The sequence below is a fragment of the Sminthopsis crassicaudata genome, chromosome 1 (assembly GCF_048593235.1).
Source record: "Sminthopsis crassicaudata isolate SCR6 chromosome 1, ASM4859323v1, whole genome shotgun sequence".
NCBI lineage: Eukaryota > Metazoa > Chordata > Mammalia > Dasyuromorphia > Dasyuridae > Sminthopsis > Sminthopsis crassicaudata.
This window is the reverse complement of record NC_133617.1, coordinates 129,845,811-129,871,971: the sequence shown is the minus strand read 5'-3', so window position 1 is coordinate 129,871,971 and position 26,161 is coordinate 129,845,811. Positions and strand designations below refer to the sequence as shown.

The 26,161-nt window shown below is 35.1% G+C and overlaps 1 protein-coding gene across 2 annotated transcripts in view; it reads right to left on the bottom strand.

Moving 5' to 3' along the window:
- Positions 1–26,161, bottom strand: part of NUDCD1 (NudC domain containing 1) — a 101,368-nt gene that overhangs the window by 48,643 nt on the left and 26,564 nt on the right. The window contains exons 4-6 of one of the 2 annotated variants that reach the window (XM_074266976.1): positions 11,830–12,010; positions 10,547–10,729; positions 34–241 (exon numbers count right to left, since the gene is read on the bottom strand). In XM_074266976.1, the coding sequence (XP_074123077.1) occupies positions 34–241; positions 10,547–10,729; positions 11,830–12,010 (572 nt within the window). The remainder of the gene's footprint in view (positions 1–33; positions 242–10,546; positions 10,730–11,829; positions 12,011–26,161) is intronic. The other variant, XM_074266986.1, reaches the window with a different exon arrangement.

Here is a 26,161-nt window from a genome sequence, read left to right as displayed (position 1 = left end):
AATAAAAGAAAAAAATGTGTTATATAAAAATACCTTTTATTCTCTTTAATTATCCAAGTACTACTTTCATGATCAACAGAAGAATAGAGTTTTCCTTCCAAACATGGTTGCTTTTTTAAGGCAATACTGATATGACCAGGGGAAAACTGTACTTCAATGTCCTCTTTAGAAATGTCTTCTGAAAGATGTATTATTATTGTCAAATCTTCTTCAGTCTGCTGCCAATAATACAAAGGTTCTGCTGTAGGAAAAAAACACCCCAAATAAATAAAATAATATACTTAAATACTGGGGGAAAGGGAGAAACATGTTCTATAATCATTGCAGATTATAATCTCAAGCAAGTTTGAATATCAAATCATTCCAAATTTATGAGGGCCTTCAGTAATAGAATTCTGGCGAAAACATTAAACATTTTTCTTTTGCTTAATATTCTGTAGAAGAAATTCCAATCTCTGAGAAATGTGAATTCTATCAATTTCCTTTCTTTTTCTTAATTTCTGTGTGACCAAAGGCAAGTTAGTATAATGTGTGCCCCCGAAGCTAGCTTTCTAAGGCCATAAATAACCATGAGTTGCTAATCTATATCAGTGGAGGTGGATTCAATAGCAGGTGTTCACCTCAACAAAATCACAAATCCAGAACCTGCCCCTCCCCTTTCTATATCATTTCTCTCTGTTCCCACTCCTCCCAAATTCATCTCAAAGAACTTAGAAGTAAATAAAATAACAAATCATTTCTACCAATAATTTGATGTAGCCTCCAGCTAGATAATCTCTGAGACTTAGAGGCAAAAACATAATGTTTACAATTAGGTTGATAGTAGGCTGATGACTCACCCATGCAACCAAATATTTTTCTTTTCCCCTATTCTATAGTTTGTGCAAGTTCTTTAGAAAGTTGGACTATTATGAAACCCACCATAATTTAATCCCAGCAACAAAGGAAATATTCCACAAAGTCTTATCCTGAGCACTTATAACAGCATAGAGATGTCTGAATACTCAATAACTATGCCAGTAAAAGGCAAAATTTCATCAGATTCTTTCCTGCTGAAAAGGTTTCAAGTACAGTCGAATCTCAGATCTGAAGGGACCCTCAAAGTCATGTCCTTACTACCACCTCTACCTCTTCTCTTCTCTTTTCCAAGCTAACAAACTTGGTTCCTTCAACCAATCTTCATCCAACTTCATCTTCATCTCTGGATCCTTCCCAATTCTAGGTATCCCACATCTAGATACTTTTCATCTTGTCAATGTTCTTATTAAATGTGACTCCAATAATTGAAAACAATCCTCCAAATAAGGTCTGACCAGAATGGAGTACAGTGGGTGTCATACTGTTTTTAAGGCAGATGAGACAGTTGAAAGAACACTGGATTGGAAGTGAGAAAAACTATGTTCAAATGCTGGTTATACCACTTAGTATAATTTTGAATAAGTCACTTTCTCTGGGCCATATTTACCTATGATCCTTGTGAAGTGAAGTAAACTAAGTTAGGTTAACTTTTAGGTTAATTTTTCTTTATTTTTTTTTTTTTGGGGGGGAGAAGTTATATTATACTTCAATCATGGTAAATTTGTAGCAAGTGAGTAAAACTCAAATATCCTTTTTAAGTAATAAATCAATCAACAAATATTTATTAAGTAACTGCTATGTGCCAGTACCTGGACTGGACAAACTACTCTCTAGTTGGGACCAACTTAGTTAATTAAGGAAAAGCTCCATACCACTAGGATGGCCATTAGGGTCATAAACTGTATGTCAATGACAATATATGAAAAACAGACAGAATGAAAAAAAAAAAAGTGATCTTGGCTAGTCAATGAAAAAACATAGTTAATGAAATAAAGTAAATACCATCAAACTCAACATTTTCACTGTAAATGAAACAAGAAAACAAAAGGAAATTAAAATTAAATAGACAAATGACCTCTAAGTTCTTACTAAAAACTAAAATAGCAAATTTGACTTACTCATTCACCAAAAAGCAGCTAGAAATATAATTTCATGAATCAGACAAAAAGGGGTTGCCAAGTGGAAAAAGTTTAAGAAATCCTAGTTTATGTGAAGTTCTCATCCCTTTATTCAATGATATTATATTTAAAAAGGGAATAGGATGCACAAGACATTTAAAATGTCTTACATTGGTCATATATTAACATATAGGAAATGAATGATAATCAACACAAATCATTTCTAGATCAGACAATTGTATATAGTCAGATCTGGGATATATCTTAACAGAAAATTCAATATTACATTCAAAAAAATAAGGAAGGTAAATATATGTAATAGAAAACTCCATGTTTATTTAAACAAACTATCCAACTAAACAAATAGGAAGATAAAAGAACTGACAATAATGCCAATTGATCTCTTTTTAAAACATCATTAGCTAACATGTAGCACTGATGTATATATAATGTCAAGAGATCTAAAGAAAGGACCTCTCTCAACAGTAGATTTCTTGGAAGATTTAATCTAAGACAAAAAGAACAATAATGTCATATATGAAGAAATGGAAGGAATAAAATCTGTGCCACCATGAAAAGTACATTGAAAATCTATATATCAAATTAATAAAACATCCAGTTTGCAATAAATATTGAATAAAATGGCAAAAAAAAAGGGGGGGAATGTTACTTCAGAGTATTAGAACTTAAAGGAATTTATAATTTTGCTAATATGGCAACCAAAAAATTAACATATTAACATAACCAAAATGATGAAAGAACTCTGGCGAGATAAAATGAGCAGAAAAAACGATGTTTAGCCTGGAAAAGGAACAATTTAAGAAAAATACGATAAGAGTTATTTAAAAAGGAATAATGGCTTTCATGGGAGATAATGAATTGTAAAATGGGCTAGATGATCATTTTTGAATATGCTGTAATGTACAGGCTAAAATGGATAGCTTCTATTTCCCTTTTCAACTCTGATATTCTGTGACTGATTATAAAGTACTTTAAAGGTTGTATACAGAAATACAATTAAATTTGTTTTGTGTGGCCTGACAGGAAAGGGATAAAAATGAAAAGTGCAAACTAAGAAAGACAATATGACTATAAAGAAAAATTTCCTCTCAGTTATAGCTATCCAGAATGAGAACATATTACTTTCATAAGCTGTCAATTTCCTACTACTAGGAAATTAGAAGCATAGATTATATAAATACTTGCCAAAAATTGTACTGATTATTCAGGTATTCTTGCACAGGCCTTTGACACCTGTTTATCTTTGAAGCTATAACTGCATATAGAACTTATCATTAATGTTTTTTTGACAAAAATAATTGAGGTTTTAAAAAGACCAGAGGAATAAATAATCTCTTTTCTTCCATCTCTGGCTATATACATCAAGTAGGATAAAGAAAAGCTTGAGGTTGAAATCACATATTCTATTTTGGTATTTTATGATATCTAATCAGAGGCAGAAACTAAGGGTACTGATAAAGTGAGTGAAAGAAAGCAATCTCCAAAATGAAGAGTTTCCTGATGACGAATTTAAACTAGGAAGGCGTGTACTGCCAATACTCCAAGAAATGGATGAAGGTGATGAGGATGGAGTTGAAACTAAGCAGAGCAGTTGGTAGCAAATAAAGAAAAGAGCTGGCAAATGAAAAGTACTTTGGTAGCAACAAAAAGGTTTTAAATTCTTAATGATACTAGATAGCATAAGGCAGCCCTTATAATTCTGATGCACTTGGATCTTTCCTCTTCTCTCTCCTTTAAATTTCCTTTAATTCCTTGTATATTTTCACAAAACATAAGGTTTTTTTTGTTTAACTATACCAATATGCTTTAATGATTTTGATGGATATTAAAAATATTTCTTATGTTTCTTTGAATAAGTAAAACAATGTTTACCATATATTGTCTATATAGAACACTATCCTAGGCATTCAATATGAAGAGTATAGAAATGTAAAAGATGAAAAGATCTTTGTCCTCAAAGAACTAATGCCAAGTTATGGGACCCTGGCAAAAGGGAGTACCAAGGCCACCTCGACATTTGGTGCACAATAAGTTTTCTGCCATGTTGCAGAAACACCTTTGTTGAGCAAGGAGCAGTAATTTGTGATCATAGGAATCGTAAGCCAGAGGGTCACAACCAGTGGCTACAGAAGCAGGGATGCCTGGACAGGACCTCTCACCTGTGAGTGAGTTGCTAAATTGACTCTCCTCCATTGGCAGATAACATGCATGTGCAAAGCCCATGAGCTGCTTCTCTGAATGGTGATTGGGGATTGCCTATTGTCCACACACTGACCACACTTGCAAAAATGTGCATCAACAAGGCTATATGGCATAATAAACTGGAGCTCTTTTCACACTCTTATGAGTCTCTCGCCTCATTCATCTCACCTCTCAGATCAAAGGCCTCATATGCTTTAAGCTCTTAAAGAGGGCCACAACAACTGGTGCCCAGGAACAGTGACAGGAACCTGGAATAGTGCCAGAGTGACCACTTCCTAGTCAAGCACTGCTAAATGGACAAGACAACCTGTAAGAGGCCTCCAGAGGGAGAGCTTGCTGAATTGCGCTGTTTCCAGATCATGCAGAATGCATCACAGACAGTTAGTAACCTAATGGAGCAGAACATAGACACCCTACTCAGGGTGTCTTCACCCTTCAGACACGGAAGCATATGTCAGGACTATATGTAAATGTATGAAAGAACAAGGATGCACAATTTAATTAGGAGACATTAGGAAATTCTTGGACATTGTTTACAAAGTTTCTCCATGGTTACCTGAGAACTGTTATAATTGTGATAGATGGATTGTTTTTGGTGAACAGCTTACTGCTTATGATAAGCAATTCCCAGGAGAAATACAAAAAAGTCATTTTACTATATATAATCTCATTTTAAAAAGTCTGAAATCAGAACCAGAAAAGGAGGCCAGGAAAAATACAGTTGGATCACAGACAGGCCCATCTCTTAGCAGTAGATGTCCTTCTCCTGAGCCTGAGCAGGATGATAATGAATGGCCTCCCCACCCTCCATCACCTTCAGCCCTGCCCAATTTTGTGTCTATCCTGACCTATAGCCTTTCAAAGGCTCTCCTAATGTAAAAAAAAAATGAAATAAGAATTGAGAAAAAGCAGGATCAGAAATATAAAACAAAGACCACAGTGACACTTAGTGGACAAAAAGTAAAAGGTAACCAGTTATATTTTTTATCTTCACTTCAAAAAGTTTTGCAATAGGCTAGAGGTCTAAAAGACATGGAGGGGTAGGAAGAATTTTATCTTGTCATAGAGAAGGATGATCCTTTTAACCCAGGGCAGAAAGATGCAGACATGAACCACTTCCATTTAAAGTTCTCATCCAGCTTAAGGACTCAGTTCATAAATATGGGCCCACAGCACCTCTTGTTATGTTACAACTTGAAACAATGTCATGGGCAATTTTCTGCCCCAATGATTGGAAAGCCCTCACATGGGCAGTGCCAGGCAATGTTCTGGATGATAGTTTTAGAAAAGACTCAGTTGACTGCTGCTCGGGTTGCTCCAGGAGCAAGCATGAAATTATACTTTGAGCAATTTAGCAGCACTGGGGCTCATGCAGACGTTGGAGATCAAATTCATTTTATTGAAGAGAAATATTTCCAAATATCCCCATGTGCCAGAACAGCATAGAGTAGGATTCCTGTGGAAAAAGGTGAAAAGGAAAGCTTTACCCAAATAAGACAAAAAATTGGGGAGCCCTTCACTGATTTTGTTGCTCAATTACAGGATGTTGTAGCTAAGACCATGGGAAATGTAGGAGATGTACATAGGATATTAAAAGGCTTTGTTACGAGAATTGTAATGCACAGAAAATGTAATGTCACAGAACAATGATTATTACTGCCTACCCCCTTATGCTGTTTGTGAAGTGCCCATTCAACAGTATCAAAGAGGAAAATAACTAAAAATTTTTGTTATAAATTCTCCACTACCTCAGTATTCATTAGCTATTCCAGCTATATAAATATATAGCTATATAAATATATGAGGAAGTATATGTGTCTCTAACTATGATTAACACTGACAATATTGAAACATATCTTAACAAGTGACAATATATAGCTCAAGGAATAGTCATTCCATCTGAACTTAGTTAAAACAGAAGGTAATAATTGTGAATTAGCCCCATAGATGGGTCCAAATTCAGAGGCTATTGTACAAACATATTTCACAATGACTATCACACTCACTCATATCACCAATATTGACCCTTACTTTGAATAACCAACAGTTTGAAGGATTAATAGATACTGGAGTTGATAGGACTTTGGTGGCTGCTTCTCAATGGCCCCCTTGGTAGGCTATGACTTCAGCTAATAATAGAGTGGCAGGGCAGGAGGCAGTAAGGAGGTTTTGATGTCCGCTGAACCAGTAAATTGGCAAAAAGAAGGAAAGACCATTTTTCCTTTAATAATAAATGGCTTGTATATTAATTTATGGGGTAGGGATACATTACATAAATTACCACAAATCACCACAGTGGCTTCCTGGGCTCTAAAAATGACTTGGATTACTAACATACCAATATGGGTGGAGCAATGGCCTGGGACCAAAGAAAAAACAGCCTCTCTACATCAATCAGTAAAAGAACAATTAGAATTGGGACATAATGAGGAAACAAATAGCCCATGGAACTCCCCAGTATTTATTATAAAGAAAAGACAAGACAGCTGAAATAGCAAGGAAAACATTGCTCAGAATTATCTAACAGGAGAAAAAGGAATTATATGGATTAACATAGATAAGGATAGGTTAGATTGCTTAATAGCTACTCAGGAAACCTGGACCATTTTGCTGGGTTAGAAGAAGTAAGAGTAGGAAAAATCCTGACCCAGTAGCCATTCTACGAACAGTGACAATAGATATTTCCCACAAAAACAAAAATACACCAACTTAAAGGTACAATGTGTGTTCACTGACGCCACCAAGTAAAATAAAGCGGCCATATATTCCCCACAATTGGGCATCTCTAATGTATTACTACACCTATACAGCAAAATGAGTTGTATACCATTATACAAGCATTAAAAATAGATCAACTCATCAATATCATTTCAGATAGTCACTATGCAGTTGGAATGATCCAAAGAAGAGAGACAGCATATATAAAGGCGCAAACAGGACTTATCTTCCCATTGTTTCAAGAGGTACAAGAAATGATTTTAATGCGAATCCATCCTTTTTATATAATGCACATTCATTCTCATATGGATGGGCTGGGACCTATATCTGAAGGGAATAAAATAGTGGATGGTCTGTTTATACAACATATTCTTCTCTGCCCTCTAGAACAAGCAATAAAAGCTCATAAACATTTGCATCTGTCTGCCAGATCTCTCCAGAGATTATAAGTGTGTCCCAGCAAGAAGCAGCAAGCATAGTAAAAAGATGCGTAGCTTGTATACCATATTCTCAAAGACCTGTAGGGCTGGGGACTAATCCCAGGGGTGACAGGCCAAATAATATATGATAAATGGATGTTATACATATGGGAAAAAACATGCATTCATGCTACAGTTGACACCTATTCAGGCTTTGTATCTGCATCCTCTCAATGAGGAGAAGCTGCTCATTTTTTTTTATCTATCTATTTATATATATATATATATATATATATATATTTATTTATTTATTTATTATATATTTATATTTATATATAAATATATATATTTATTACACATGTAATAAATCATCTATTTCATCATTTTTACTCTATGGGTATCCCACACACCATTAAAACCGATAATGGACCTTCATATACCACAAAAATATTAAAACAGTTCCAAAAATATTAAAACAGTTCTTACAGGAATTTTCCACACATCATATTTTTGGGATTCCTTACAACCCTACAGGGCAGGCCATTGTAGAAAGGACTAATCAGACTCCTCAAGATATTTATTAAAAAACAAAAAGAGGGAGATGGAGGTAGGGTCACTCAGAAAGATATAGATAAACCAGGGTACACAATAACTTACTTAAAATTTGATCCAAATGATTTAAGTCCAGCTACAAAATATTCTTTGGTGAACATAGACAGAGAATTACTAAAAGATAACACCCCATCTCCATTAAGAAGGCCCTCAAAAAACAAGACCATGGTAATGAAAAAGGGTCCTTAGGGATGGGAGGGACCCTATAGGGTGATAATGTGGGGGCCAGGATATGCTTATATCTCCCCAGGAGAAAACCTTCAGCAGTGGATTCTCACCAGACATCTCAAAGTTGTCCATAGAACTGAAGAGGAAAAGGAAGAGGTGACTGTCCAAAAGGAGAAGATAGCCCCCAAGACCACTAGCAAGATGCTTTCTATATATATAAATATATATAATATGGGTTTGTGTTACATACAAACAGGACTGGCAATAGAGGCCAAAAGGTGGGCTGGACCAACCATGGCCTAGGATTGTGTCATGGGGGAATGTATACCAAATGTAATGCTAACTGGAAATGCATCCCAAATAAATGGGGACGAATTTCACCTTGAGAAATACAATGGAACTATTGTAAAAGTAAAGTACAACTTTGCTAGACTTGTGAATAGGTTTCCTTTGTGCTGGTCCCGAAGGAATAGTACCTACTTCGCACAAGTAAAGAACATGACTTTACAAATGCCAATTTCGGGTGTGGAGTATCATGTGACCCACATGCTGGGCATGAAGGAGACACCCTGTCATAGCGACATCCTCATCCATGTGGGAGAGTTGCAGCAGTGTATCTAAATAAAGGGGTCATCAGGTTGACCCCTCAGGTCTGCGTGCTGTGCCCATACTTGTACTTGTTCTATGATTGCAAACTGGACATTATAATCATGGCATGAGGTTAAAAAGATGACATAGATGACACATGACAGTCTCCCAGTACCTGTTTGGGTACTATACAAAGGCAATGTCTGGAAAGGTTTATGGAAATCACAAACCTCCATAGGAAACATTCTTGTCACTCAAGAATTGGGCCGACAGTTTGGCACATTGAAAAACATGTTGGGCCCCGGTTCTTGGACAAATGGCACGAGAATTGAATACCAGTTCTACACTAAAGTCTGTCTGGGAGGGAAATATGCATTTATGTGGGGAGACTCTGTAACTGTTACAAAAGAAACATTACATTTTTACAATGTTACTTGTTGGAATTGTGCAATTAGCGATAGTTTAGATACTGAAATTGCAAATCAGATTGTATTTGTGATCACTAGAGTTCATGTATCAATGCTTCCTGTCAAAAGTGAGAAATGGTATCATACTAAGACTGACCATATGTTCAATACTATAATAGAAAAGAAGAAAACAGGCCTTAGTCCCAGTAGAAAAAATAGAAAAATAGATGTATATCAGTTGTGTCATATTAGTTGTGTCACTCTATTGGTTTCACTTATAATTTCACTAGTCTCTTGAAATGTCCATATCTAATGTACAAAACAGCATAGTATAAGCTATATATATAAAGGAACTAGCTAGGAATGTCTCTGGGTTTTCTCTGACAAGCTAAGATAGATGAACAATTGTATCAGATGATAAAAGATTTAAGAGAAGTATCACTGGAAATAGGAGCAGAATTAGAGTTATTGAAACTCCAGCTTCAATTACAATGTGATTACAGATATACAAAAGATATAACCATACAGGTCAAGATTATGATTGGGATAGTAGCAAGAGGCATTTGAATGGCTTATTTCTTAATAACACAATTGAAGGTGACATAGAAAGTTTATATAAATTAGCATCTGATATAGAGAAAGCACCTCATGAAGATTTGAATCCAGGTAAAACTGCTGAAAAAAATCATACACTGGTTTGATGACACCTCTTCATGGTGGTTAAAATTAGAATCATGGATTGCCCTGCGTGTTGCTATGTTGTTACTGTTTTGTTGTTTCCCTGTAACATTAGGATGCTTTCAGAGGTTGCAGCTCAAGAAAGGACTTTTTATCTAGAAGATAAAAAGGGGGAATTCCTGAATTATGGGACCCTGCTGAGAGAATACTGAGGCCACCTCGAACCTTTGGTGCACAAAAATTTTTCTGCCACATTGAAGAAACACTCTCGTTGAGCAAGGAGCAATGATTTGTGATCACCGAAACAGTAAGCCAGAGGGTCACAGCCATGTATGTAAACAGGTATGCCTGAACAGGGCCTCTCGCCTGTGAGCAAGTTGCTAAACTGCTGGATTGGCTCTCCTCCCAGTGGCAGATACCATGCAAATGCAAAGCCCATGAGCTACTTCTCTGAATGGTGATTGGGGATTGCTTACTGTTCACAGGCTGATCACGCTTGCAAAAATGTACATCAACAAAGCTGTATGGCATAAAAAAATGGAGCTCTTTTCACACTCTATGAGTCTCCCACCTCATTCATCTCGCCTCTGAGATCAAAGGGCTCATATGCTTTGAGCTCTTAAAGACTGCTGCAACAAACTAATAACCTAATTAATAAGCAGGAAAAGCAAATACAAACAGAACGATACTATTTCCAAAGATATATATAAGCAAGTACAAAATAGTTCTGCCAAAAATAGTTTAAAAATAACATTACCTTTATTGTTATCTGTCAGTTTATCTTCTTTATTTTCTTCACCTTGCTTTTCATCATGAACAAATTTGAAGGATTTGCAGGAGGCAATCATTAGACCATTGCCACCAGGCTCAATAGCAGCATAATGTGGAACAGATTTACCATGGAGTACTTTACGTTCAGTAATTTCATACTTTTGAATCTCTATAGAAAAAGAAAAAAAGTAATTTAAAAATAAATTTTGAAAAGCATTCCAAAAAATCTTTAATTTTTTTCTAAATTATTAAATTATAAAATATTTCTAAAATTAGGTTTTTAATTGAATGTAATTGAATGTATTAGAAGAATGAGTCGTTAATTATGATTATTGACACAACAACAAAAGTTTGCTTTGCTTATGTCAACATGCATTTCTTTATAGATATTTGTAAATCAATTTAGGTAAGCTAAATAGTTTAACTTTCCTGAAGAAGGAAATGGCAAATCATTCCAATATCTTTACTAAGAAATAAGGACATGGGCAGCTAGGTGGCGCAGTGGATACAGCACCAGCCTTGAATTCAGGAGGACCAGAGTTCAAATTTGATCTCAGACATTTAACACTTCCTAGCTGTGTGACCCTGGGCAAGTCACTTAACCCCAGCCTCAGGAAAAAAGAAAAAAAGGAAAAAAAAAAAAAAAATAAGGACAATATGGTCCATAGGGTCACAAATAGATATGACTCAAAAAAAAAAAAAAAAAAAAAAAAATCTTAAGGGTTTTAAGGCAGAGAAAATGCTAGAGAAATTCTAAAATGAAAATAACCCTCACCACCCTTCCCAGTCAATTATAATCAAAACCTAGATGTCATCTTCTACTCCTCATTCTCTCATCTCTCCTCCCATATCCAAATAAAGGGATTCTACCTTGACATGCCCCTTTCTCTTTTCTGAAACTGCCACCACCTTAGTACAGACCCTTATCAACTCATATAGGGGACTACTCCAATAGCCTGCTGATTGGTCTCCCTGCCTCCTCTCTTTTCATTTCAGTCCATCTTTCACTCCGCTACCAAACTGATTTTCCTAAAGTACAGATATGATCATGTCGCCACCGCAAATTCAATAAATTACAGTGGGTGGCTCTCTACATATTACCTCCAAGAGCAAATATAAAATTTTCCATTTGGTTTTTAAAGATTTTCACAACCTAGTCTCCCCTGTCTTCTAACACTTTCCTCTTCTTCACATATTCCAGACAATTCATTTTTTAAAAAAGAAAACAAAAGCTAAACCTGAAGACTTAAAGATCTTTTCACATTTTACCTTTATTTATCTTACTGATAGTAACCCATTCTAAAGAAACATAGAAGCCACTTCCTTTACGATCTAATTCTTCTTTCTCAACTCGAAGAAGTATGGTAGTTATTGAGTGGTCTCCAGATTTAATAATGGAAATACTGTGAAGTATAACAAATGGTTCTCCAAGATCTTCATTAAATACAATCTATAAAAAAAATAAAACAAGAAATTAATATGTTTAAGTGATAAATTCTGACATATGGGAAATTTAAACTGTTAAGTTTTGAATAAAATAACTTTTAAATATAAAGATATAATAAGAGATAACAATAAAGATATGGACAATTCAGAAGAAATAACAGGTATCCTTCAACAATAAAATAAAAAGAAAGCTATACAACATCTCAAATTTTTCTTGAAAATGGATCATGTTCAAATGATATAGAAATTGAAATCATATTCCTCAATACCAGAATTCAGAGAAGAAAGTGAGTTGATACCAGGCTCTAGATATGAATTACCAAATGAAAAGAACTCTGAAACTCACTATGGAAAGTAAAGAGAGATAATGTTGTATAAGGACCCACTCCCTCTTTCTCATTTCTTCCATCTCTCAGACAAACCATTCTTCCTCCTAGGTCCTAAATTTTTTTTCCCTCTATATTGTTTTGGTGACTGGTTTTAGAATTATAGAACTGGTATATTTTACCCATTACTGACATTCTATAACATTTGAAGGCTTGAAAAACACTTTTTGCATTAGCTCACTGGAAAAGCACAATTCTGTGACTTAAATGCCACATTTATTATCATCTCCAATTTAAAGAACAAGCTAAGGCTAAGGGCCCTAAAGTGATCTAAAGTAGGATGTAAACTTAGGCCTTCTTGACTCCAAATCCAAAATTATTTATGAACTACTAGGTCACACTGCTTATTCCAAATAAAGGGCTCAGGGTAAATGAAACCCCATCAACTTTCTTCTTTTTGTCCACAATAGAAAAAGCACATGATCAAACTGTTCTTTGTTAACTAGTAGGCTCTCATTTGAAATAATGATTATTACATAAACAGGATACAAAGAATTTATTTTAAAGATTTATTTTGTATGCAATTTATTTTACTTTCACTAGACAAAGTAAATTTTGAACGGGGATTTTTGTTCATAGTATCATCACCTATCCAAATATGCAAGTTTGTATCCACAAAGTGATCTCACACTTTCCCCTCTTTATTATAGTTCATATATATATATATATTTAAGATCCAAGTATGACAATTCTTCCTCCAATTCAGCTATAGCATTTGTCCCCTTCTTTCCATTCAGATGGCTATAGCACTAACTCAAACATTCATCACCTCTAGTCTGGACTAAAGTAATAGTTTCCTAACAGGTTTCCTATCTCCAGTTTTCCCCCCAAATACTGTTCCCTCAGTGAAATATCTACTCACATCACCCCTCTGCTCACAAACCACCAATGACACCCAAATGCCTCTTAGATAAATTATAAACCCTTCAGTTTATAAAAGGCCTCTAAAATCCCATCTTGTTTAATGTACTCCTCTTTGTGGTCCCACAGCCCAGAATTCCATCTCTTATCTCTGTTCCTAGAATTTATCCCGCAAGCCTGAAATATCTGTGATCTTCAAGTCTACCTCTCTACATCCTGATATTCCAGGTGTCACCTTCACTATTTTCCTGGTTGTTACAGCTCCCCCTCTCTTCAATTTATTCTTTATTTACTAAATTGTACACATTATTGCCTCTGAGTCTATTAGACTGCAACTTTTTTGAAATCAATAACTCTTTCAATTTTCAAACCTAGCCAATCAAAAGACGTGGATTACTTTAACCTGAACTGTTTCCCCTATTCTTATTTATGTGCAACTAAATGAATAGAGAAAATCATATAATTGTGTTGAGTAAGTTAATAGGAAATTCTTCTAGCTTTAACTAGGAAGTTTGTTTATTCTTCCCTGATTGATTCTTTATCTTACTTCCTCAACAAAAGCTATTCCAAAGATTCTTTTCTTTCTTAGTTTTCTATAATTCCCATTTACATTCCCTCTCTCAAATTGAGGCTTTTTTACTGAAAAAATTGAGATCTCTTCTCTCTCTATTTGAAAAGATTCTGACATCAGAATTTCCTCTAGACTTAGATAATAAGATGGCCCTTCTTACCAAGGCCACCTACTTTATATGTGCTCTCAATATCAATCCTTTTCAGATTTTATTCACTCAAACACAAGCATTCCTTTTCCCATCTAATCTTCAACCCCTAGCTAACTACTGGTTTCTTTTTTATTGCCAGAAAAAAAAAAAAAAAAAAAAAAAAAAGCTCAAGTTGCACCATCTTTAAAAAATCCTCACTATATGATGACCTTCTTAAGTTATTATACTATATGACTTCACTCTTTGTCAGTTAAAAAAAAAAAAAAAAAAAAAAAAAAAAAAAAGCTCTGAGAAAAAGGTTATCCTTACTCATTGCCTCCTCCTCTTCTCCTTTCACTCATTCCTAAATCTTTTGAAATCTGATTATGCTCATCTTCCTCACCTCCCTACTATGCCTCAGCATATCCCACCAAATTTTCTAGAATATCTCTACTATCTGATTGCTTCTCTTTACTTACACAACCTAAGTTCAGGTTCTTAGCACCTCTCACCATTAAGACTAATTGGAATACCCTCCTAAATGGTCTCTTTATCCTAAACAGACTTCCCCAGACTCCAATCTTATGTTCCACATAGTTGCCAAAGTGATTTTCCTTAAGTGAACATGTGATTGCCATTTCTCTCCTCAAACTCCAATCATTCCCTATTGCCAGGAAAACAAAATAGAAACAAACACCTATCTTTCAAAATCCTACACAACCTGGGCCCATACTCTCTTTCCAGACATGTATTTCTTCCCTTTTCATACTCTACAATCCGGGTAAAATGGACTTCTCTCTGAAACTCAATGCCTAATAGGCTATCTGCAATCTCTATCCCTTTGTATTAGTTACCACATATCTCTGGAATTTACTCCTTTTCTACCTCAACCTTTTAGAGAGACAACTCAAGCACTATCTAGTACATAAAACCTTCACTGATTTCTCTGAATCAAGCCAAGTCAAAAAACCATTTATTAAAAGATTATCATATGCTAGCCACTGAACTAAATACTGGAGATACAAAGAAAGACAATCCCTGATTTCAAGAAATCAATCTAATCGGGGAGATAACATGTAAACAGCTATGCACAGATAATATATATGAGATAAATTGGAATTAATTAAAAGGAAGACACTAAAATAAAAGATGGCTGGGAATAACTTCTTATCAAAGGTAAGGCTTTAGCTGAGATTTAAAGGAAGTCAGAAGATGGGAGACGAGCAAACAAGAGTTTCAGACATGTGAAACAATGAAAAGGTATGGATTTGGATGGTGGGGTATGTTATATAAGGAACAGCAAGGAGGCCAGCATCACTGGGTCACAGAGTACAAGAGGCATAGGAGAGAGCAAAGTATGGTTTAAGAAAACTGGGAAAAGACTGCTTGTTTTATTCCATAAAGTAAAAAATTAAATAAAAATTTAGCTCCTGAACTTAGGTTGAGTGAGTAAAGAAAAAGTTTGGTGGAATATGTTGAGCCATATTAGGGAGTTGAGGATAATCAAATTGCAAAGGATTTAAGAATGAGTGAAGAAAGGAGAGGAAGAGGGGGCAATGAGTAGAGACAGAATTTTTTCTCAGAGCTTTTTTTTTTTGGATTGACAAAGAATGGAGTGGTATAAGAGGATAATTTTAGACAGCCAAAATAAAAAGGGGCCAAATTATGAAGGATTTTAAAAGCCAAAAAGAGAATTTTATATTTGAGCTTAGAGGTAATAGGCAGGCAGTAGCACATATACAATAGGGGAGTGACATAGTTAGTCCTGCATTTATTATGATTAATATGACAACTAACTATAAAATGTAGTGGAGTGTAAAAACATGTAAGGTAAAGAAATCAATCAAAAGGCTGTTGGAGTAGTCTAGGCATGAGATGGTTTATTGTAGTATCAGGAAAGAAATAGACATACTCTAGAGATATTACAAAGGTAAAAATGCCAATCTGACAAATAACCAGAAATGGGAAATGAGAAAGCAGGAGTCAAGGATGCCATGTAAATGTTGGGCCAGATTAACTGGTACAACAGAAGTCACTCTGAAGTAGGACAGGAAGAAGACAGTTTCAGGAGAAAAAATGCTAAGTTCAGTTTTGGATCAGTTTTAGATGTCTAAGATGTCTCTAGAGCATCCAATCTAATGATATGTAATAAGTAGTTGGAGATGTGAGAGAAGAAGTTTGTGGATAAAGTTGTTCAATCATTTCAGACTGAACTGAGGAAGATAGTCTTATGCTTCCAAAATATTACAAATATTCCTTAGAATATTACAAAATGATTATTCTCAAACTATTAATGGGGCAGAAGGAGGGAAAGAAATAGATCAATGAAAAAATTCAATCAACTAGTATTTACTAAAAACTATTATGTGCTAGGTACCATGCTAGATGAAACAACATGTACTAATGATACCGGATAACCAATCAAACATATAATAGCTAGCATTTACACTCAACTTTAAGGTTTTTAAAGTGCTTTTTGCAAAGATTACCTTACTTTAGCTTTACAATAACACTAGGAAATAGGTGCTATTATTATCCCCATTTTATAGTTGAGGAAAATTACCAAATGATTCAACAACTAGCCTAGGGTCATACAGCTATTAAGTTTTCTGAAATCATTTTTGAACTCAGGTCTTCCGGCTTCCATTTCCAGTATTTAGTCTAATGTGATAACCTAGCTGCCTCTAGATAAGCGTATATAAAGTCATATAAAAATAGAGAAAGGAAAAACTTAAGAAATGATTCATTATTTTACTAATACACTTTGAAAACTTAGTTAACACATTTTATACATCATTTTTCTTATTAAATTTTAGCTAGATGATTTATAAGTTATTAAAAACTTGAAATTGTAATAATATATTTATTTCAATTATGAAGGCAAGAGAATTCTTTCCAGTAAACAAATACAAATAACTGAGAGTAAAAATATAGTTTAGTTCCTTAAACCAAAAACAAATTAAAAAACCCTCAAGGGAAAAATAAAAATATTTATGATATATACAAAATATGAGAAAAAATATTTATGATCAATGTGACAAAAAATTGAGATCTAAAAATATTAGAAACAAACATTTACAAAGATAACTCCCAATGCACAATGGATAAATGGTTAAAGAATATGAAGAAAATAATTAAAGATACATAATAATATTCATTTAAGTATATGAAAAAATGGTCAATTTCACAAGTAATCAGAGATACAATTTGAAACAATTTTTTAAGGTAGCACTTTACATCCATCAAGTAATAAAAAATAAAGTATTGGGATTGTAGAGAAAACATATATTAATTGCTAATTGCTATTTTTTTTTTAATTTTTTATTTTATTTTATAATTATAACATTTTTTGACAGTACATATGCATGGGTAATTTTTTACAACATTATCCCTTGCACTTACTTCTATTCAGATTTTTTCCCTTCCTCCCCCAGATGGCAAGCAGTCTTATATATGTTAAATATATTACAGTATAATTTAGAGACAATATATGTGTGTAGAACCGAATTTTTTGTTGCACAGGAAGAATTGGATGCAGAAGGTAAAAATAACAGTTTACATTCATTTCCCAGTGTTCCTTTTCTGGATGTAGCTGGTTCTGTCCATCATTAATCAATTGGAATTGGATTAGTTCTTCTCTATGTTGAAGAAATCCACTTCCATCAGCATACATCCTCGTACAGTATCATTGTTGAAGTGTATAATAATCTTCTGGTTCTGCTCGTGTCACTCAGCATCAGTTGATGTAAGTCTCTCCAAGCCTCTCTGTATTTCTCCTGTTGGTCATTTCTTATAGAACAATAATATTCCATAACATTCATATACCATAGTTTACCCAACCATTCTCCAATTGATGGACATCCATTCATCTTCCAGCTTCTAGCCACTATGAAAAGGGCTGCCACAAACATTTTGGCACATACAGGACCCTTTCCCTTCTCTAGTAGTTCCTTGGGGTATAAGCCCAGTAGTAGTATGGCTGGGTCAAAGGGTATGCACATTTTGATAACTTTTTGGGCATAATTCCAGATTGCTCTCCAGAATGGTTGGATTCTTTCACAACTCCACCAACAATGCATCAGTGTCCCAGTTTTCCCACAGCCCCTCCAACATTCATCGTTATTTGTTCCTGTCATCTTAGCCAATCTGACAGGTGTGTAATGATACCTCAGAGTTGTCTTAATTTGCATTTCTCTGATCAATAGTGATTTGGAACACTCTTTCATATGAGTGGAAATAGTTTTAATTTCATCATCTGAAAATTGTCTGTTCATATCCTTTGACCATTTATCAATTGGAGAATGGCTTGATTTCTTATAAATTAAAGTCAATTCTCTGTATATTTTGGAGATGAGGCCTTTATCAGAACCTTTAACTGTAAAAATGTTTTCCCAATTTGTTACTTCCCTTCTAATCTTGTTTGCATTAGTTTTGTTTGTGCAGAAACTTTTTAATTTGGTGTAATCAAAATGTTCTATTTTGTGATCAATAATGGTCTCTAGTTCTCCCTTGGACACAAACTCCTTCCTCCTCCACAAGTCTGAGAGGTAAACCATCCCATGTTCCTCCAATTTATTTATGATTTCATTCTTTATGCCTAAATCTTGGACCCATTTTGATCTAATCTTAGTATGTGGTGTTAAATGTGGGTCCATGCCTAGTTTCTGCCATACTAATTTCCAGTTTTCCCAGCAGTTTTTGTCAAATAATGAATTCTTATCCCAAAATTTGGGATCTTTGGGTTTGTCAAAGATTAGATTGCTATTTTTATTCACTATCTTGTCCTGTGAACCTAACCTATGCCACTGATCAACTAGTCTATTTCTTAGCCAATACCAAATGGTTTTGGTGACTGTTGCTTTATAATATAGCTTTAAATCAGGTACACTTAGACCACCTTCCTCTGACTTTTTTTTCATTAGTTCCCTTGCAATTCTCGACCTTTTATTCTTCCATATGAATTTTGTTGTTATTTTTTCTAGGTCATTAAAATAGTTTCTTGGGAGTCTGATTGGTATAGCACTAAATAAATAGATTAGTTTGGGGAGTATTGTCATCTTTATTATATTCGCTCGGCCTATCCAAGAACATTGAATGTCTTTCCAATTATTTAAATCTGACTTTATTTTTGTGGCAAGTGTTTTGTAATTTTGCTCATATAATTCCTGACTCTCCTTTGGTAGATATATTCCCAAATATTTGATACTATCGACTGTTATTTTGAATGGAATTTCTCTCTGTATCTCTTGCTGTTGGATTGTGTTGGTAATGTATAAAAATGCTGAGGATTTATGTGGATTTATTTTGTATCCTGCGACTTTGCTAAAATTCTGAATTATTTCTAATAGCTTTTTAGCAGAGTCTTTGGGGTTCTCTAAGTATACCATCATGTCATCTGCGAAAAGTGACAATTTGATTTCTTCATTTCCTACTCTAATTCCTTGGATCTCTTTCTCGGCTCTTATTGCCAAGGCTAGAGTTTCTAGTACTATATTGAATAGTAATGGTGATAGTGGGCAACCTTGTTTCACTCCTGATCTTACAGGGAAAGGTTCTAGTTTATCACCATTACATATGATGTTTACTGAAGGTTTTAAATATATGCTCCTTATTATTTTAAGGAATAGTCCATTTATTCCTATACTCTCAAGCGTTTTTAGTAGGAATGGATGTTGGATTTTATCAAATGCCTTTTCTGCATCTATTGAGATGATCATATGGTTTTTATTAATTTGATTATTAATATGGTCAATTATACTAATAGTTTTCCTAATATTAAACCAGCCCTGCATTCCTGGTATAAATCCCACTTGGTCATAGTGTATTATCCTGGGGATGATTTTCTGAAGTCTATTTGCTAATATCTTATTTAAGATTTTAGCAACAATATTCATTAAGGAAATTGGTCTCTAGTTTTCTTTCTCAGTTTTCGATCTACCTGGTTTAGGTATCAGTACCATGTCTGTGTCATAGAAGGAATTTGGTAGGACTCCTTCAATCCCTATTTTTTCAAATAGTTTACATAGCATTGGAGTTAGTTGTTCTTTAAATGTTTGGTAGAATTCACCTGTAAATCCATCTGGTCCTGGGGACTTTTTCTTAGGAAGTTGGTTAATAGCTTGGTCTATTTCTTTTTCTGAGATGGGACTATTTAGACTACTTACTTCTTCCTCTGTTAATCTGGGCAAGCTATATTTTTGAAGGTATTCTTCCATTTCATTTAAGTTATCGAATTTATCGGCATAAAGTTGAGCAAAGTAGCTCCTAACAATTGTTCTAATTTCCTCTTCATTAGTGGTGAGTTCACCCTTTTCATTTTCAAGACTATCAATTTGCTTTTTCTCTTTCCTTTTTTTAATCAGGTTTACTAAGGGTTTGTCTATTTTGTTGGTTTTTTCATAAAACCAACTCTTAGTTTTATTAATTAATTCAATAGTTTTTTTACTTTCAATTTTATTAATCTCACCTTTTATTTTTTGAATTTCAAGTTTTGTGTTTGTCTGGGGGTTTTTAATTTGTTCCTTTTCTAGCAATTTTAGTTGTAAACCCAATTCGTTGGCCCTCTCTTTCTCTATTTTATGCAGGTAGGCCTGTAGAGATATAAAACTTCCCCTAATTACTGCTTTGGCTGTATCCCACACATTTTGGTATGATGTCTCATTATTGTCATTTTCTTGGGTGAAGTTATTAATTATGTCTATGATTTGCTGTTTTACCCAATCATCCTTTAGTATAAGATTATTTAGTTTCCAATTATTTTTTGGTCTATTTTCCCCTGGCTTTTTATTAAATGTTATTTTGATTGCATTATGGTCTGAAAAGGATGCATTTACTATTTCTGCCTTACTGCATTTGATTTTGAGGTTTTTATGCCCTAGTATATGAACAATTTTTGTATAGGTTCCATGAACTGCTGAGAAGAAAGTATATTCCTTTCTGTCTCCATTTAGCTTTCGCCAAAGATCTATCATATCAAACTTTTCTAGTATTCTATTTACCTCTTTGACTTCTTTCTTATTTATTTTGTGGTTTGATTTATCTAATTCTGATAGTGCAAGGTTGAGATCTCCCGCTATTATAGTTTTGCTATCTATTTCCTCTTGCAGCTCTCTTAATTTCTCTTTTAAGAATTTAGATGCTGCACCACTTGGTGCATACATGTTTAATATTGATACTGCTTCACTATTGATGCTTCCCTTTAGCAGGATATAATGCCCTTCCTTATCTCTTTTAATTAGATCAATTTTTGTTTTTGCTTGATCTGAGATGAGGATGGCTACTCCTGCTTTTTTGGTTTTGCCTGAAGCATAATAGATTCTGCTCCACCCTTTTACTTTTAGTTTGAATGTCTCATCCTGTTTCAGGTGTGTTTCCTGTAAACAACATATAGTAGGATTCTGACTTTTAATCCAGTCTGCTAACTGCTTCCTCTTTATGAGGCAGTTTGCCCCATTCACATTTATGGTTAGAAGGACTAATTCTATATTGCTTGCCATCCTATTAACCCCTGCTTATGCTTTTCCCCTTTCCTTCCCTTTTACCCTCCTATCCAGTATTAAACTGGTAAACACCACTTGCTTTTCACAGCCCTCCCTTTTTAGGATCCCTCCCCCACCTTAAAGATCCTCCCCTTATTTTACCCCTTTTCCTCGAAATTACTGTATTCCCTTCCCCTTAGCTTACTCCTTCCCTTTCACTTTTCAATGAAGTGGAAGAAGTTTCACCATAAATCGAATATGTCTATTGATACACGCTATGTTCATCTCCCTCCTTTCTTTCTCTCAGATATAATAGGTTACCTTTGCCTCTTCATGAGATGTAGTACCACCACTTTATACTTTTTTATGATATAATCTCCTTTCCACCTCTAGTTTCTAAGACAAATTGTACATATGTTCTTTACATATTTTTTTGACAGAAGTATAGTTCTCAAGATTTCTTTTTACCTTTTTTAGAAGTCTCTTGAGTTCTGTATTTGAAGATCAAACCTTTTATGTAGGTCTGGTTTTTTCATCAAAAATAGATGGAATTCATTTATTTCGTTAAATGTCCATCTTCTTCCCTGGAAAACGATGCTCATTCTTGCTGGGTAAGTTATTCTTGGCTGCATACCAAGTTCCTTAGCCTTTCGGAATATCATGTTCCAGGCCCTGCGTTCTTTTAATGTGGACGCTGCTAGATCCTGTGTTATCCTTATTGTGGATCCTCCATATCTGAATTGTTTTTTTCTAGCAGCTTCCAATATCTTTTCCTTTGTCTGATGGTTCTTGAACTTGGCCACTATATTTCTTGCCGTTTTGATTTTAGGGTCCCTTTCAGTAGGTGATCGATGAATTTTCTCAATGTCTATTTTACCCTCTGTTTCCAAAACGTCTGGGCAGTTCTCTTTGATAATTTCCTCGAAAATGGTGTCCAAGCTCTTTTTTTCCTCCCATTTTTCAGGGAGTCCGATTATTCTCAAATTGTCTCTCCTGGATCTGTTTTCCAGGTCTGTTGTCTTTCTGGTAAGGTACTTGACAGTCTTTTCAATTGTTTCATTTCTCTGGTTTTGCTTGACTCCCTCTTGGTTTCTCCTTGAGTCATTCATTTCTACTTGTTCCAGTCTAATTTTCAATGATGTATTTTCTTCACTCACTTTTTTTATATCTCTTTGTAATTGTCCAATTGAGTTTTTATCTTCTATGGAATTTTTTTCCATTGTATCCATTTTATTTTTTAGAGAGCTGATTTCTTTTTCCAGCTCTCTAATCCTGTTTTCCTTGGAGTTGTTTACCTTTTCCAGCTCACTAATCCTGTTTTCCTTGGAGTTGTTTACCTTTTCCAGCTCACTAATCTTGTTTCTCAATGATTTGATTTCTTTATCCATTCTGTCTTTGAATGCATGGGATGACTTCTCCAGGCTCTCTTGCCAAGCTTCCCTTTCCTTTTCCCATTTCTCTTCCAGCTCTCTTGTGAGAGCCTTTTTGATTTCCTCTATGAGGTTCTTTTGTATTGAGGAGCAGCTTATATCCCTCCCAGGGGATACATCTGGGGACAGTCTGTTCCTAGTCTCCTCAGCATTTGAAGTCTGCTCCCTGTCCACACAGAAGCTGTCAATGGTTAGAGCCCTTTTGAATTTTTTGTTCATTTTGTCAGAGTAGGAATCAAAGAAAACAAACTGACAAGAGAAACAATTGGTCTGTTTTGCGGGGGATAGGGCTGGATGGTATTAATGGGCTTCCTCTACAGACTGGGGGTAGGGCAGCAGAGAGCCACTAACAGAACAGCAATGACTGTACTGAGTCTGGGCTCTGAGGCTCTGAGAACGCACCGAGTCAGTCCAGGTGGGGGTTGGGGGTGGCCGGGCTCTGAGAGACGCTGGCTTTCTGGGGTTTTAATCTTCACCTCCGGTGTTTACACCCTCTCCACCGCTCCTGGCTTGCTGCCAAGACGGAGCATCCACACTGGGGCAAAAGCCCTTTCACAGAAACGGCAGAGATCACACCCCTCCCCCTCCTGTCTGAGCTGTGTGAGCTGCCTGTCTTGCTCTGGCTGTCTGCCCTCAGTCTGCGCCCAGTCTGATTGACCCTCCCCCGAACAAACACAGACCTTTTCTGGCGACTTTCAAGGATGTCTTCTCTTGGTGATAATTTGTGGATTTCTTTCTGGGTCAAGCATTAAGTCAGAGGCTTGTCATGAAGTAAGTTCTGAGAGAAAACGAGGAGCTCAAGCAGCTGTCTGCCTCCACGCCGCCATCTTGGCCGGAAGTCCTGCTAATTGCTATTAACTGCTATTGATTAAATGAATGAATAAATGAGAAAGTATTTAATAAGTGTTTACTATCAAACAGTGGGCCCATCAAGATAGTCTCTGCTCTCAAAGGAGTTCATCCTTCAACTAAGAGAGACAAATGTAGTAGAAACTTCAGCTGCAAGTGACTCCTACTTCATACAAGTTATGTGAACAGTCAAGCAACCAGTGGGGAAAACAAGGTAAATGAATGGTATTGGGATAGAAAAAGAGAAAAAGCTACCTTGAATTTTCCCATTGTCTTGCCATCTCAGATGAATCCTGCTAAAATGACAAACTACTAGGATCTTTTGCTGTATAATAAAGTAATAGATAGTGAAAATTATCAAAAATAATCACTTACTTAATTATTTCAATATTTGGAATTTACTATGGAAATGTTATTTTAAAAAGTTAAGATATCATTTGTAAATGCCAAAATAAACAAAAAAATACCCACCAAAAACCCCCTAACCCTTAGATGTTGATAAAAAGAGAATGGTTAAAATGTATCATGTTAATATTTTTCAAAGATCTAACATTTGACAGTCCTATATCTTTCATTTTAGTCTCCTTACTCTTGTCTTCATGCATCCTTATAGAGTCCTTCAGGTATCAAGTCTCTGGAAAGGTTCTGAGATACCAAATGCCCCTCATCCTCTGCATTCCTCCACCCACAAGCAATCAAAACAACATTTACTAACTTTACTAGGCACAGGATAACAAAAGATGAAGAACTAGAAGAGACCTACAAGGTCACATAACTCAACATTCTTATTTTGCAATTGAGAAAACTAAGGCCTAGAGAACTCAACAGAGAATAGTAGATAAGTACTGTCTCACTGGTTCAGAACAATTAACATTTAGGTATCAATGAGTGACAAATTTAATTTTTCAACACCAGCATCCCCAAACTAGAATTTATTATATTCAATTTCAAATGAACACTTTATAGAGCCTAGATACTAAAGAAAGTGGAGGACACAACATGAAATAACTAAAAATCACATGCCAGTGAATGAAAATTACATAATAATAATAATAATAAAAGTAAGCTGGAAAGGTTCATGTATTTTTTTGAACTGGAAAAGGAATTTTACTGATCATTTAGTTTGCCCTCCTCATTTACAGATAAAAAAAATAACTTCACGTCATAGAAATAAGCAACAGTTGAATTCAGACCTTTCCTGACTCCAAAAACAATGATCTTTCTACTATACCATAATAACCACAATGGTAAATATGGGAAAGGGAATGCAAAGTTGGAAAAACCTAAGCTAAATACAATAAACATTTCTTAAAATCTGTTATGAGCCAGAACTCTGAACTTGAAACAAAGGATTCTTACAAGGTACTAAGTCAGTGGAATTGATAGAGACAATAGTTATCTAATTTAGCATGGTTCAGTATGACTGATTTAATCCTACAAGGAGATGTAAGTGGAATTGAGGAGACAATAGTTAAATTAAGTTTAGCACTGATTTAATCCTACAACAAATAATGGTTTCCTAGTGATACAATGATTGGTTTGTACTCAGTGTGTAGCATATAAACTAGAAGCTTCAGCCAGGGAGATTCAGAGATTCAGAGACAAGTGAACAGAAGGCTAGAGGCTGAAGGCTGGAGCACAAGTTCAAGCCCTTGACTTAGAAAGATTCAATCCATCTCATACCACCTTGGTGGCAGGCTCTCCTCCTTTGCTTCTCTACTGAAAGCAAGACTCCAGAAGGCCTCCAGAAAACTAGCCAAGTCCCAAGTGAAAGAGATAGGACTTTGAAAGAGATAATAAAGAATTTGGACTTTTAACACTTGGTTGTCCTTGTAGTGATTACTGAACTGAAACAAAGATCCCAAGAAAACCTCAACAGAAAACATTACATTTTAGAGAGAATATTACAAAAACTAAATCTGCAAAAGATTCTATTTAAATAAGTGAATAAGACAAGAATGAATAAAAAGGGATAGCATCAGAGAAGACTCTATTATAGATATGCAGGGTATGAACTGAAAGTTAAAAACAATGTTAGAAGCCAGGAAAGTGCTTTAAAAGAAAAGGAAACTGGACTCCCACAAGAGAAAAAGCATAAACACTTAAGGTCTTTCCCTCTTTTGTATATCCATTGTATATCTATTGTCTGCACTTTCCTTCCACAGGCAGGATTCAATAATATCAATCTAATGCCTGCAAAGCAGTATGTCAAGACAGCAGATAATTTCTTGATCAATGGGGCAGCTAGGTGGCGCAGTGGATAGAGCACCAGCCTTGAATTCAGGAGGACCTGAGTTCAAATTTGATCTCAGACACTTAACACTTCCTAGCTGTGTGACCCTGGGCAAGTCACTTAACCCCAGCCTCAAAAAAAAAAAAAAAAAAAAAAAAAAATTTCTTGATCAAGTTATACATGATAAAAAATATTCTACAGACTCTCCTGTGGGGAA